Source organism: Dipteris shenzhenensis, chromosome 21, assembly GCF_047967505.1.
Source record: "Dipteris shenzhenensis isolate YYH24624 ecotype China chromosome 21, Dip_SZ_1.0, whole genome shotgun sequence".
Classification (NCBI taxonomy): domain Eukaryota; kingdom Viridiplantae; phylum Streptophyta; class Polypodiopsida; order Gleicheniales; family Dipteridaceae; genus Dipteris; species Dipteris shenzhenensis.
The window spans coordinates 51,183,947-51,199,752 of record NC_141616.1 but is presented as its reverse complement, the minus strand read 5'-3'; the positions used below and the strand labels follow the sequence as shown (position 1 = coordinate 51,199,752).

The 15,806-nt window shown below is 45.4% G+C and overlaps 1 protein-coding gene across 1 annotated transcript in view; it reads left to right on the top strand.

Moving 5' to 3' along the window:
• LOC147889030 (AP-5 complex subunit zeta-1) overlaps positions 1-15,806 on the top strand; it is a 57,592-nt gene that overhangs the window by 16,531 nt on the left and 25,255 nt on the right. The window contains exons 3-5 of the mRNA XM_087392809.1: positions 781-872; positions 978-1,074; positions 1,203-1,246. Coding sequence (XP_087248935.1) covers positions 781-872; positions 978-1,074; positions 1,203-1,246 — 233 coding nt within the window. The remainder of the gene's footprint in view (positions 1-780; positions 873-977; positions 1,075-1,202; positions 1,247-15,806) is intronic.

Genomic DNA, 15,806 nt, shown 5'->3' with positions numbered 1-15,806 from the left:
CATCTGCCTCCAGTCTCAATGAGTTGAGTAACCTTCTGACTAGTATTGCCCAGCAGATTCATGTCTATGAAAGTAACCATGTTGATTTCCATGAACCAGGGCCTCCATTCGAAGGAAGATGCCATGCAAATGTTCAAGATTCTGTAAGGAAGGGTAAGTCACCCTCTGCCTCTCCTTCAAGAGGAAGAAAACAACATCGCAGTTCGTGGCCTGTAAGGCATAAGAGAAGGAGAAGATTAACTGAGCCAAAGATCAAACTTGGACACAAGCTGTTGGAGTTCAACAAATACAAAGGTGAAGATAGCCCGAAATTCTGCTAGCATGGATATGAGATCTTGGCTACTTCTTTAATGGAGATAAATATGAAGAAAAAGCCAAGATCCGATTTGCACCCTTACATCTACAAGGCATTGCTTCTCTATGGTGGGTCGCTATGGCTAGCACAGGACAAAAGCCTGGAAGCATCCTTTTGTTGAGGATGAGAGATCATGCATGTGTTTCAATTTGTTGAAGTGAAACACTAGTGATTCTTCTTTCTATCCTTTCCCTCTCAAACATAACCAGAAAAACACTTTTTGTTGCTTTATTTCCTCCAATCTCAATCAAATTATTATTCTGCTAGGCAGGAAGGTGGTTCCTCTCTCAGAATCGTACTGTGCTTAGACTCAAAGCTGCAATAGCTGGTTGCTTTAAATGTTTATTTGTCTCATCATTGTCTGTGCCAGTGTTTCCAGCATTATAAATTGATATGTAATGAAGAAATTTCTTTACACATTGCAGGGCATACTTCAATTTTTCCTTGATTTTGGAGAGTACATTTTACATGATGTAGACCCAAGTCTTCATATTTTTTTCAAATCTTGCCTGAGCCGGTAAATTTTCAGCAGTTATTGAAGGGACTTCTTGGTTCCACAATTTAAAGATTGATTTCTGTGACTATGAATTTATTCCAGACATATTTGTCACCTTATTGGCAGACTATATGCTGATCCAGTGGTAGCTGCTGCAACACTGGATTTTCTCAACCATAATAAAAAGAAGCTTTTGCTTTCACACTCAGCATTACTTCCTCAGGCAAGACTTTTGCTATTATTTGCTGAGGCATGGTTTTTTTTGCCGAATTAAAAAAAAAAGTTTTTTTTGTTAATTATCACTAATTTTACCTGCTTTAGTGCTCACCTCAGTACATACATTTTGTGCAGTACTTTCCTCTTCTATTGAAGGTCATTGTGTGGAACGGAAATAAGTAAGTACATTTCTGCATTGAAGCTGCCGTATTTTTTAGGCTGTAGAATGAACATACACCTATGTGGATTTTGATCATTGCTGCCCCCTGGCCCCCCTGCCCCCCCCTTGAGGGATCCCGCTGCCTCGGCTGTGTCCTTTTAAAAAGAAAAGGTTCCCTTCTGAACTTGGTAAAATGGACCAAGTTTGCTCATGTCAACGTATTTCAGAGATTCAGTTTTGCAGGTTTTTTTGACGGGATTATATAATAGCTATTTAAGATGGAGGTATGGTTGTTATCATCATCGTAAATGTTTTATGAAAGGCAACTTGTACTGCAAGGTGTAAGAAAACAATACAACGTTTGTGCTCAACAGATAACAAGATCTCGTATGCAAGAGAGAAAAGCAAATAGTATGGAGAATCAAAAATTTGATTACTGTAAAACTGATACAATAGATGGCGCTGCCTCCCAGCCGTGCGCTCCTCTGTGAGAAGCTTCGATGGCGTGCTGGAAACAGTAGAGGACGGAGGCTGGATGCTAAGGAATCAGGGTTGCTGTAGCCAGTGATGATAATGGGCGTCACGGGCTTGCTCTTATATAGCCACCAGTTGTAGTCGGTTAGACCCAATTGGGTGATTGACCCAGTTCGCCCAAAACGGCCGACTGGAGGTCGGTCCCGAAATAGGCCACCGACCACATGTTAGAACCGTGGCGCAGAATAGAGCAACTAACCTATTGTCTCCGTTCGGCCCAAAGCCATCCGGGATCATCTGGGGCTCCAAACGAGCCCCACAACCCGAGAGTGGACTGCCTCGATAAATGCTCCGTGCGGTCAGTCATGGGATGTCTTCCTGCACTTGCATGTAGCCTAGTTGGTAGTGTGCCAACTCTATTTGAAGCCGTCCAGCCATCAGGCCACACATGGTCCCCATCTGGTGTCTAAACCAGGACCTACCGGATAACCGAGCTACTCAAATGCCTTCTCCTCATATGGGAGGGCTTACAAGTAGAGTTAGCTGGTTCCCACGTAGTTACACGAGAGTGGAGCATTGATATCTAACACCCCCTCTCAATGTCCACCCGCAAGTGAACTTACTTTTTCGGCCCAATGCCAAGTCGATGAATATGCCTCTCCAGCAAGTCTCTTCCAAGAGCCTTCGTGAAGATGTCCGCAGCATTCTCTGTAATCGGACAGTACACCAAGTCGACCTCTCCATCCATGATGAGCTCGCGTACAAAGTGATATTGAATCTCAATGTGTTTTGTGTGAGCGTGGAACACATGGTTCTTTGCAATTGCCATGCAACTCTGATTGTCACATGATAACTGCGTAGGCTTATTCTGCGTTGCACCCATGTCTCCTAAAATCCTCCTCAACCACACTACCTCACAAGAGGCAAAACATGCTGATTTGTACTCAGCCTCGGTAGAAGAAAGAGCAACTGTGGGTTGCTTCTTATTGACCCATGACACAGCTCTAGATCCAAGTGAGAAACAGTAACCGATCTCCTGCTGTCCACGTCTCCTGCCCAATGTGAGTCACAGAATCCGATCAAGATGTTGCCCTTGGTATAGGTGATGTCATAATCAAGTGTGCCTTTGATGTATTTCAGCACCCGCATCCTTGCCCTCCAATGGTTCTCCCGGGGCTTATTGGAAAACCTGCTTAGTACACCAGTCGCAAAACTGATGTCCGGCCGTGTGTTGCACAAGTAAATCAAAGTGCCCACAAGCCTTCTGTACTTCGCTTCGTCCACCAGTGGTGATGAATCCTCGTTTGAGAGCTTCACGTCAATCTCCATAGGGATGCCAACTGTCTTGCACTCAGCCATGCCAAATGGCTTCAGTATCTCTCGAGCATACTTCAGCTGTGAGATAAAGATATGTTTTGGCTCTTGCCAAACTTCAATCCCGAAACAGAAATGCATCAGTCCGAGGTCTGTCTTCCTAGCAACAGCTTTGTCTGCGAGATCTTTTCTTCATGGTTCCCTGTTATGACAAGGTCGTCCAAATAAAGAACCACGATCATACACCTGCCTCCTTCTCTGTAGATATATGAATTTACATAAGATGGGCTCCTCCTGAACACGTTTTGTAGAAAGTAGGCATCAATCCGCTGGTACCACGCTCGTGGGGCCTGTTTCAGCTCGTAAAGTGCCTTCTTCAGTTTACAGACTTTACCTTCTGAACTGGGGATCACAAAACCTGGTGGTTGTTCCACATATACCTCCTCCTTGAGATCTCCATTCAGAAAGGCAGATTTTACATCCATCTGAAACACGGGCCAACTTTCATATGCTGCTAAAGCCAAAACATTGCGAATTGTGGTTAGTCGAGTTGTGGGAGCAAAAGTATCATGATAATTAAAACCATGTTCCTGTGCAAATCCCTTTGCCACGAGCCGAGCCTTGTACTTATCCAATGTGCTGTCGGACTTGACTTGGTCTTGTACACCTACTTGGTGCCGATTATTTTGCGTTTTGGTGGTCGATCCACAAGGTCCCAAGTGTTGTTCTTAATTATGGAGCCATACTCCGACTGCATAGCCTCCATCCACCTATCATCACCCTGTGCTTCTTCAAGACACTTGGGTTCTTCAGCACGGATCACCTCTGTTATCAAAGCGTAGTTAACCAAATGTTCTTGCGCCCTTCTTTGCTCCTCTAATCTCTTGGACCGGCGGTGTTCGGATGGTTCCTCCTCAATGGTTGGAGGTTCTCTGCCGTCCAAAAGCTGCTTTATTCACTTCGGGAATGGCCGTTGCCGTTGTGGTTCTGCAGGCTCTTCTTCCTCTTCTTAATCTTGAATCCTCCCAAGCACCGTTGGGGGAGTTCGGTCTGCTGTTGGTGGTTGTACTGGATGGATATCTTGGTCCTGGTTGTCTAGGAAGGAAGCATCCTCCTCCAATTGATGCGGCTGTTCTGAGAAGACCACATTGCGACTTACTATTACCTTCTTGGTAACAGGATTATAGAGACGGTAACCCTTCGTCTCTTTATTGTAGCCCAAGAAAATACACTTTCGGCTCTTCGGTTCCCATTTGGTCCTGTTAGCATTAGGGACGTGCACAAAACAGCCACATCCAAAAACTCTGAAATGTGCAGCTGAAGGTTTCTTACCAGAAAAGGCGTGCAGTGGAGTCATCCCGTTCACAGCCTTCATGTAGCTACGATTCAGAATGTAAATTGCTGTGTTACATGCTTCAGCCCAGAAAGTCTTTGGCAAATCTTTCCCTTTCATCATACTCTTGCCCATTTCGTAGATGACACACATCTTGCACTCTGCTACTCCATTTTGCTGTGATGTATGTGGCGGGGGTTTCTGCCTCTTGATCCCGTGACTTTTGTAGTAGCTTTCGAATTCACTTGATGTGAACTCACCACCTCTGTCTGATCTCAACTTCTTCACCTTCCTCCCCGTTTCTTTCTCGACCATTACATGCCATTCTTTGAACTTACTAAAAGCCTCATCTTTAGTCTTCAGGAAGTATAGCCATATCCTTCTACTGTAGTCGTCGATCAGTGTCATGAAGTAGTAGGAACCGCCTAAAGCTTCCGTCTCCATCTTTCCGCAGAGGTTTGTGTGAACGAGCTCTAGAGGAGTCTTTGCCCTGCTGGCCTCTTTAGGAAAGGGTTGCCAATGCTGCTTGCCCATCATGCAAGCTTCACATACATCGGGCAGATTTGTAATTTCTGGGAGGAGGTAATTTCTGGTAGGTCTGCAATCATTCCACTTTTATGCATCTCCTTTAAAGAACTAAGGTTTAGATGACCAAACCTCTCATGCCACAGCTTAGTGTTGCTCACATCGGCTCGAGCACTGAAAACTGAGAGTTCGTAGACGTTGTTGCGCCGTGTACCTTTACCAATGACCTTCCCTTGAAGATCCAAAATCTGTGGCCATTCTTATCGAAGGGAACTTTGAGGTCCCGATCCGTGATCGCAAAAACGGACAACAAGTTCCTCTTGATATCTGGCACATAAAGAACATCGGACAACTATTTTACAACTCCATCTGACTTGAGAGCAATCGTACCTTTTCCTTTTGCTGGACATTTTGCATCATTGCCGACTGCTACCAGGATGTCATTCCCTACCGGATGTAGAGAGGTATACCAATCCTTCCGACTGGTCATGTGGCGCGATGCACCACTGTCAATAATCCAAGGTTCATTTGTAGGTACATGAACTGTCTCCGTGTAAGTCTCCTCAATTGCTACGAATAGCTCTACTGGTACTGCCTGCGCGCTGTTGTTGGACTCTTTCTTTACTCCGTTCTTCTCATCTGCAATCTTCTTCCGGCACTCATTCTGCTTGTGCCCTGTGTTACCTCCTAATCTCGTTTCTTCCTGCTTATCGTTGAATCACGGGCGAAGGCACCTAGTCTATCCTCCCAGCCAACCTCGTTGGTTTCAAGCTTATCTGCTGAATCGTTAGATCATTACGTTTTTTGAAAGCTTTCTGCTTGCATAATTTCAACGAGTCCCAAACTCCCTAGATGGATCTAGTATGCCACATGTCCTCAATTTAGGGTCCTTCTTTAATGCATCATTTACCCCTCTCTTGGGATAACTTTGAATTCATCTGTCCCTAGGCACATTTAATGCATTAAAGTCCCTTAGCCTTAGATCCACCTAGTCTAGTGCCATGTCACCCACACCAAGGACCTTGACCTTTATTCCTTTTTGATTATTTACATGAAGCCCAAACAGATATAATATAAACATTGATCCTTTAAAGGAAAATGTCGACTGACCCTTCCGAGGTCATGTTACCTTGACTTGAGCGTAACATTCCTTCCCTCTTCAGCATCAGCGTCCTCGATGATAAAGTCTGGGAACACTCTTTGTAACTGGTATACGGATTCCCAGGTAGCTTTTGATAGAGGTAGACCATGCCATGCAACCAACACCGTGGGTATCTTCCGATTGCGCACTTGCATTGTTCCTCGGTCCAGGATTCCTGTTGGTTTGCGTCTCGCATTATCCTCTATCTCCTGAAACAAAACAACACCCTCGATTAGTGAGTCACCTATATGTAAAAATTTCTTTAATCGAGAAACATGAAACACTGGGTGCACCTTACAACCTTGTCGCAATTCTAATTTATAGGCCACCTTGCCTATTCTTTTTAGAATTAACCATGGCCCACAATATCGAGGTGATAACTTAACACACTCTCCTGCAGTCAAAGACTTAGAGTGCAAAGGAACTCTGAGAAAAACTTTTTCTCCTTCCTTAAATTCTCTAGCGGATCGATTTTCATCCGCATACGCCTTAGCTCTATCCATAGCTTGGCGGATGTTAGCTCTCGCAAGTGCTAGCATCTCCTGCATCTGAACCACAAAGTTTGCGGCAATAGGCACTTTTTGAGGTACTCCAACTATAGTTGGATTCGCCGGCCTATAACCATAGTTCAGCTCAAACGGACTGAACCCTGTAGAGGAATGTTTTCTATCATTGTAGGTAAACTCTAATAATGGCAACCACTTGTCCCATGTATGTTGCCTCAATGACACATATGCTTTAAGCATATCCTTTAAAATTTGGTTGATTCTTTCCCTCTGACCATCCGTTTCTGGATGATCCCCACTACTCATTCCCAACTTAGTCCTTAGTGTCTCAAATACCGCAGTCCAAAAATGACCGATAAATTTGACATCCCTGTTTGACACTATGGATTTGGGTAATCCATGCAAACGAAATATATGTCTAATAAACAAATCCGCCACTTGCGAGGCACTAACAGACTCTCTAGTTGGAATGAAGTGAGCCATCTTGGTAAGACGATCAACCAGCACAAGGATAGAATCATATCCACCTTGTGTCGTAGGCAGACCTACAATAAAGTCCATGGAAATGCTCTCCCAGTTACTTAGTGGTATCTCCAGGGGCTATAAAAGTCCGGGTGGCTACACCCACTCTGCCTTACTTACCTGACACGAAAAACAACGCGTCACATATTCATGAATATGCTTTTTCATCTTTGGCCAAAAGAAATCTTGCTTCACAAGATCATATGTCTTCTCAACTCCTGGATGTCCCGCACATGGGCTATCATGGCATTGTTGAATGACTCTCTGCATGAGATCATTCTGATTAGGTACTACTACCTTGCCATTTCTTTTCAGCATACCATCCCTTATGGCATATCTTGCATAAGTTTGGCCTTTTCTGGATGCCAGGTTATCCTTTTTCCCAGGTTTGAACACATGAGTCTTAGGCCAAAGGCTCTGGACGAACTCGTCCACCTTTTGAGTTTCTCTAATCTCGGTCATTAGAGCACTCTCTAATACCGTGAAACTCATGTTATGCATAATGCGTGACAACGCATCAGCAACTTTATTATCCTTCCCTCTTCGGTACCGAATCGTCAAATTAAACTCTTGCATGAGTTGTGCCCACCAAGCTTGGCGGCCTCTCAAGTCAGGTTGTTTACAAAAATGTTTCAGAGTATCATGATCAACATCCACATAAAACTCTGATCCATACAAATAATGTCTCCATGTTTTCAAAGCATGGACAACAGCATACAACTCTAATTCATGAGTTGGCCAATTTCGTTGAGAGGGAGAAAGCTTCTTGCTTTCAAAGGCTACTGGCCTTCCCTCTTGGAGGAGAACTGCTCCTACCGCAATGCCACTTGCATCGGTTTCAAGGAAAAACGGTTTCTGGGGATCAACTATTTTTAACACCGGTCCTGTGACCACAGCTTGTTTATGGTGTTAAAACTTTCCTGTTGATTTTGTCCCCATATGAAAGATACTTTATCTGAGGTTAGATCAATTAATGGCGATACTATTTCGGAATATCCTTTGATATGCCTTCGATAAAATTAGACAAATCCCAAGAATGATCGCAAAGCGGTCAAACTTAGAGGGATTGGCCAAGTCAGTATCGCCGCCCCCTCAGGAGTAATTATGAATCCTAAATATTCAAGTCTTACCATACACACTATAGTTTTCTTTTTGTTGACATAAAGATTGGCTTTCCTCAAAGTACTGAAGACTATTCTTAAGTGTTCGTGATGCTCAGTAATCCTTTTACTGAATACCAGAATATCGTCAATAAAGTGTACTACAAACTTTCCGATATACGGACGTAGTAAATCGTTCATAAGCATGACGAATTTAGCTGGAGCATCAAAACCTGCTTCTAAAAGTGGTTTTATGCACATCCTCGGCTCTAATACGGATCTAATGGTAGCCACACTTAAGATCTATCTTACTGAAAATTACGGCCCCATGTAATGCATCTAGCAAATCATCGATCCGAGCCATCGGATACCTGTGCTTAATAGTGATATTATTCAATGCTCTGTAATCTATACAGAGACGAAAAGTATCATCTTTCTTCTTCTTTAATACCACTGGCGAAGCAAAAGGTGAGAAACTTGGTTGAATCTGCCCCAACTTGAGGTATTCTTCTAGTTGTCTTCGCACCTCCGCCTCTTCAGTAAAACTCAACCTATAGGGAGGTCTATTTACAGGTTCTGCCCTTGGGATTAGTTCAATCTTATGCTGAACATTCCGCTCTGGAGGTAATCCATAAGGTAGCTCATCCCTAAAACAATCAGAGAACTCCTCTGTTATTTGATCAGCCAGCTTGGCTATCTCTCCATTTTGAGCAACATCAGTGCTAGCCGAAGAATAATCAATTGGCTCTACCGATGCTGTACAAAGAAACAACAACTCTTCTTGAGCTTTTCGGATTTCCATCACGGAAACCAACGGTCTTTGAGGTATATCCCTCTCACCTCGTAAGACATACAGCGCATCATTCATCTTGAATTGATAAATATGCTTTTTCCAATCTATGGTTGGATTCTTCCTAGAATGCCAAGCCTTACCCAGGGCTATGTCTGCATGAGCAAGCTTGGTCATTTCAAAATCAAGCTTCTCAGCATAGTCCTGAATTCGAAGCTCCAACTGGGTAATCCTTTGGTCCCATACTTGAGTTGAACTTCGGTCTACCATCCTAACTGTATATGCATAGTCAGATGGGCTAGTCTTTAGTTTCAGCCTCTTTACGAGCTTGGAGTTAATCACATTGTGCGTTGACGCTGAGTCAAACAACACAATGACATCATGATTAGCTACTTGCCCTTTCATCTTAATTAACTCCGTATCACTAAAGGCTATATACCCCGTTGCTGCGGGCTTTGACAGGATGTTATCAGGTGCACTAGTTACTAACTTAGCAACAGACACACATAACAAAAAAGGTACTGACCTTTGAGAAGATCCCGCTAGCTGAATCTGCATCTGTTCTGCTCTGGGACTTCCCTCCATTTCCACGTCGCATTTTGAGACCATCATCTTAGCCATCCGACGATCTTTGTTCCGTGGACAATCTTTCCCGGTAACTGTTTTGAAGTGTATTCACAGACATTATGATGCTTCGTAGAAGTAGAGGGGAATAACATGAACTTTTATGCTTTAGTATCCAAAGGATTAGAAAAGAGTGGATTTTTGGACCCAGATGGTTGTAAGCGGCAAAAGACCCATGTGGTATTGTCTAAGTCAAAGGCATTGTGCTATCTATGGAGGATGATTGGACCCAGAACCATAATTATATACATAGAAAAGGGGGGTTGGGGCTTATGACTTCCCAATGCTCTGAGAGACTCATGGGTTTTAAAGAGTAGAGGGGAAAGAACATAAGCTTTTACGCTTTAGTATCCCAAGGATCAGATTGAGTGGATTTTTGGACCTAGATTATTGGTATAGTTGTAAGTGGCAAAAGACCCATGTGGTATTGTCTCAGTCAAAGGAATTATCCTTCCTAAGACTGGAGGATGATTAGATCCAAATCTAGAATTATGTATGCAGAAAAGTGGGGGGGCGAGGCTTATGACTACCTATTGCTCATTGGTTATAAAGAGCAAAAAAAGCAAGGATGTGAGATGCGAGAAAGAGGACTAGAAGACCCACCAAGGCCAATGGTTGAAAATATACGAGATATCAGGGACCTGAGCTCACGGAACTAGTTCAAGTGGAGCCATCTAAGGTGGAAGAAATGGAGGGGATCCTTAAACTAGAACAAACTGTATACCACATAGAGAAGAACCAGCAGGTACCTTATCAAGTTCAAGAACTATTTGGCACTAGCTATCTAGTGGGTGGATGAAGAGTTTTTCTTAGATTATCTTTCAATCAAGGACAATGGATTAGAAGTCGAGGGGATGTCACAAAATTGTACTTCTCCCAAGAAATAAAGAGAGATCTTTTTATCACTGACTCTGGTCAAAGAAAGTTGACTTTTGGTTAACTAGAGTAAAATTACTTTCCTTTGTTTTACATTGGTTATTGAGTACTGTGGGGATGCCCACAATCGACTAGGATTAGGCCAAGCAAACTGAAATGGATGCTTTAGCTAACCTCTAATGTGCCAAAGTGTTGGATATTGTTTATTGATTGTGTAGGACCTTGGAGAGTGCAAAAAGTCCCAAGTTTTAATGAGGAAAACACAAAAAGTAGGTCCCACAAGAGAAAAGAAGATATGGAGCGCCCAATTTTGGGAGAAAGCACATGGCAAGGGTGCAAGCAGCATAAAAGAGGGCCCATAGGGCTAAAAGCAAGGAAAATATTTATGGAGAAGAAAGTTATAGCTTTCTAGGCTATTTTAGCTAAAAGTAGGCCCTAGCTTTTTGGGAAAGCCTAGCTTTTTGGTTGCGTGCCAAGCTTATAAATTAGAGAGCAGCTTCATTCTTCTTTGTAAAAGAATTTTCTATTGCAATAAAGACCGGGGGGCCGGGGGGGGGGGGGGGGGAGGGGTTGGCAGCCCTTATTTTTGGTGCGTGCCTTGCTCTCTCTCTCTCATGGATACATGACCTCACCATACCCCCCCCACCTGGATCCGACCACTCATATCTGGCCTTCGATGTTCTTGCTACCACACCAGGCACAGGGAGAGTTCCTGCCGCTACCCGTACCCAGATCCACTTTGATCGTGCCCTTGATCTAGTGTCCGGGGGGGGGAGGGGTTGGCAGCCCTTATTTTTGGTGCGTACCTTGCTCTCTCTCTCTCTCTCATGGATACATGACCTCACCATACCCCCCCCCCAACTTGGAGGCGACCACTCATATCTGGCCTTCGATGTTCTTGCTACCACACCAGGCACAGGGAGAGTTCCTACCGCTACCCGTACCCAGATCCACTTTGACCGTGCCCTTGATCTAGTGTATGTATGCCACTTAGCCAGAGAGCTTCTGGCCTTCTTGGAGGCTGATTTAGACGTTGCCCACGCCTTAGCCACCCTTGTCACAGTGATACAGGATGCTGTCACCAGATCCTTTCCTACGATCCGATCTTCACGGGTACGAGATGGGAAGATGCCTCAAAACCCCTGGTTTGATGATGAGTGCAGAGAGATGCGAGCCCACCTTACACGGGAGCGAGCCTTGGGTCAGTTGACGTCACATGAAGCACACAGGATCTTTTAGCGGTTGACACGCCGCAAGAGACGAGCCTTCCTCACACATAGGATGGATGAGATCATCAGATCATTTTGCGGAGGAGACCCAACTACTGGGTGGGGATTCCTGGCGGAGGGGAAGCCACCCATCCCCATCACTGATTTGGGCATGTGGCACACTTATGCATGCTCCTTATATGTAGATACTGCTAGACATGTCCACTATGCCTAGGCCTACTACCTATCATCTATTCACTACGCAGAATGTGCGGGCTGCACTTTGCCGCGGCTCCACAACCGGAAAGCATAGGATCACGAAGGCCTTCGGACAGAGCACTTCGCACATGGGCAGCAGGTCCTAGCACTGATCCTCGCACATATGTTTAACCTTGTAGTTTGTTATGGCTTCCCACCAGCATGGAGCACCACTACTGTCGTACCAATACACAAAGCAGGAGACCTCATGGACACTGGGAACTATCGCACCCTCATGATTGGCGACACACTGACCAAGATCTATGATCGGTACTAGAGGGAGAGATCAGCAGTCATACAGAGGCATAGGGGCAACAAGCACTAGGGCATGCAGGATTCAGGAGGCAACACTCTTCTCTCGACCACATTTTCACTCTGAGGGCTATCATTGAGGAGGCGAGGTCTAAACATTAGAGAGTCTACACATGCTTCGTAGACTTTCGAAAGCCTTCGACACTGTTCCACGATCCCGCATGATCAGGAGACTATAGGACATGTAGATCCCAGAGATGCTGATTTGGGGTGTGATGAGCTTATATGAGTCAGTTAGAGGTAGGGTCCGTGCTCGAGGCGGTCTATCGGATTGGGTCGAGAGCACCATTGGGGTGAAGCAGGGCTGCCCTCTCTCACCGACTCTCTTTGGACTCTACATTGATGAGATCACATCTTTCATAGATCGCCTAGGTGGCGAGGGCTCATTACTAGGGGATCTCCTCATACAGATATTGTTATATGTTGATGATATAGTCCTTATATCCTCTTCAGCGGAGGGGCTGCATAGAGATCTGGAGGCTTTAGAGATGTTTTGCAGAGAGAGAGATCCACCGACGAAGGGCTGGCTTTTTTAGACACACTAGTGCAGCCGACTGTCATGTATGCAACACCTTTGTGGGGGTGCGATCTTCTGAGGACAGATTGGAGGAGCTTCGAGCGGCTACAGGTGACAATGGGATCTAGGATGATCCGATGTAAGCCCTCAGTTCCACATGAGATAGTGCAGGCAGAGTTCGCCATGACACCTCTCCAGGTTGATGCCATCTTTTAGACAGTGACTTTCATCCATAGAGTCTAGGACTTACCCCACTGGAGACTTCGAGGTTGGCCCTAGAGTCATCTAGACGATTTGCAGAGAGCAGGGCAGACACATGGTATGCACACATATCTACATGGCTTGCCAGGCACGGTATCCAGATGGATAGGCTTTCCCCTTTCAATACAGCATGGATGCACCTCCTAAGTCGATCCCGCGAGATGAGATCAACCGTATCATACGGTTAGACCTCCTCCAGCTTCACACATCCTAGACTTGGGGGGAGGACAGGAGCTCCCCACCAAGACCCAGTTTTATCGCGACCACTTCCTAAGAGTATCAGAGGAGGGATTCATTATCAGACCCCAATATCTCGAGGATAGAGGAGGATTGCCATTGGTCAGATGCGGGTTTCATCCCATCAGTTGAGGATTGAGACAGGGAGAGCAGCGGGTATACCTAGAGAGCAGCGGGTTTGCACGCTATGTACGCTGGGGGCGGTTGAGACAGAGGAGCATTTTCTTTGTGTTTGCCCAGCCTACTACGAGATTTGGAGACACTACCACTGTCTCTACCTAGAGGGGGGTGGCTTCAGTCCTTTGTCACGACTGATCCATTTTCATGACCAGGTCTGTATCGGGCTTTATCTGATGGAGATGCGGCGACACAGGGAGGCGCTTCTACGACAGATCAGAGAGTAGCAGGGGATGGTCAGACCACTACAGGACATAGAGGGTGACTGGGCACAACGGCACGTCACAGACTTCTATACATTTGAGTCAGCCACCGGACACAGTGGAGTGGAGGAAGAGGAGCTAGCCGATATGAGAGCAGTCTGGATGAGTAGTCGGCACAGTACCACCGAGAGAGGGGCGCAGAGGCCACATGTGCGACAGAGAGCTCCCAGAGTACACTTTATTGAGGTCCGACCTAGCACAACTTTCCTCAAGGGAGACCGACAGAGACGAGGGGTCACTCTAGACATAGCCCAGAGAGTCCAGAGAGCGAGGAGACCGCGCCTCCCACGGCAGCGCGAGACATTTTCGCAGCCCACCAGAGAGCTCACTGTATCAGGCTTCGGTTTCGTCCCAGTGCCTGGATAGATTGATTGATATGACTTTGATTTTGATTATGATTCTGTTAGCATAGACTAGTACTCAGCAAGGGTCCTAGCGTACCCTTTGCTTCAGCCCATTGAGGCTTGTATGAGTTCGCTTTTCTGTGCACTTTGTCCCATAGGCCCACGAGGTCTCCCGTGGACGTTAATATGTCTCTCTCTCTCTCTCTCTGATTACGTAGTGCAAATTAGCAAAAATTGCCACATTATTAAGTATGCAATTACAATTTGATTAGCCAGAAAAGTTTCATTGGCACAGCTGTGGGATCTTGTCAATGCTCAAGTTCGTTCCTTCATCTTCCTCAACTGTACGTGTTAGGTGATCAGCCACTTGAAGCACATGACGCTGGTCAAAGGAATTTGGGAGCATTTGGCATCTCTCTACAACAATGTATCGCCCATGAAACACGTTTCCCTAGTCCGGGAACAATCTCATGGAGCGGCGAGAAGCAACTAGCCTTGTCATCAACTCAGGCTGAGAACCTGGTTGCTTCTGGAACTGTGTATGAGATGGTGTGGGTACGAAGGCTACTTGGCCAGGTCTCCAGCTCGTGGGTTTGGTTCGACTTCAGGAGCTGAGAGTGGGTTTGAAGAGTTCTGGGCATCTCCTATCTGTACTATATGGAGTGAGGGCTGATTTGTGCATGTGCCTGCCCAAAGATAGTTGTAGTATTCTCCCTGTAAGTTATGCAGTTAGCTGGGGGCTGTGCCAGGGCATTATGCCAGGGTGTATAGGCTGCTTACGGCGGAAGTAAGGCCTGGTTAAGAGACTGGTATGTTGGCTGAAGTAGGCTAGGTGAAGAGGCCTGGTAAGGGCCAGGAAGAGCAGGTCCGGTTGGGACCAGTCCGGCCAGCCAACCACCCAACCAATGGGTCACTGACCTGACCAGGGTTAGGTAAACTGTTCAGATCAGGTCGGGTTAGCAGACCAGCGAACCCAGACCCAGTGGGGTTAAGTCAGCCAGGTCAGCAGCCTACACCTTCTTTAAGTAGGGTTCATTGTGCCCTTGTATTCTATGAACTAGAGGTGCAGTTTCAGCCTCTGGTTGGAGTCTTCCAGGGTGCAGTCCTTCCTTGGTTTGTGATCTTCCAGTTGTGGTTTTCTCAGCAATAAGGCAGGCGTTTCTCCAGCACATGGTCCTTGCAATCTTTTGCAGTTTGTTGTGCAGAACATTCTCTCTCTAGTTGCAGTTCGTTCTCTCTCTAGTCGCATTTCTGCATCTCTCTCTTCCACATGCTATCTTCTACTGCGTACTCTGACAATCTATGCCATGCATGTACTCACTAAGAGTGCCATATTAGAGCTGATGATTTTCGGGTTTAAAGAACAAGTCCAAGTTTTGGAATTCCCTTGATGTATGCTTGAGGATAATAATCTGCACTGAGAATATCAGCATCGGAAGAATAAAGTTATCTTCTTCTCCTGCTCCACACAGTTGTATGCCACAATTAGGGTACTAGCACTCGAGTTGGGATCTTCCGTGACACAGATAGGTCTGTAAGAACCGTGTTATGTTGGACCAGCAATTCATTCTTTTTTCAGGAATCCGTATTTGTTTGCCTATTTTCTGTGAGGGAGGAAAAAAATGGACTACTGGACAGAACTATTTTTGCTTTGAAGAGTTTCCAATTGGTCCAATAATACCATCTGACATTTGGAAACAGCAATGAAATGTAAACTCATCTGTTAAGCGATCATATTTAGCATCAGTGTATCGATTGGATAGAGAATAAATCAGTCTCCCTCATCAGTGCAGTCTC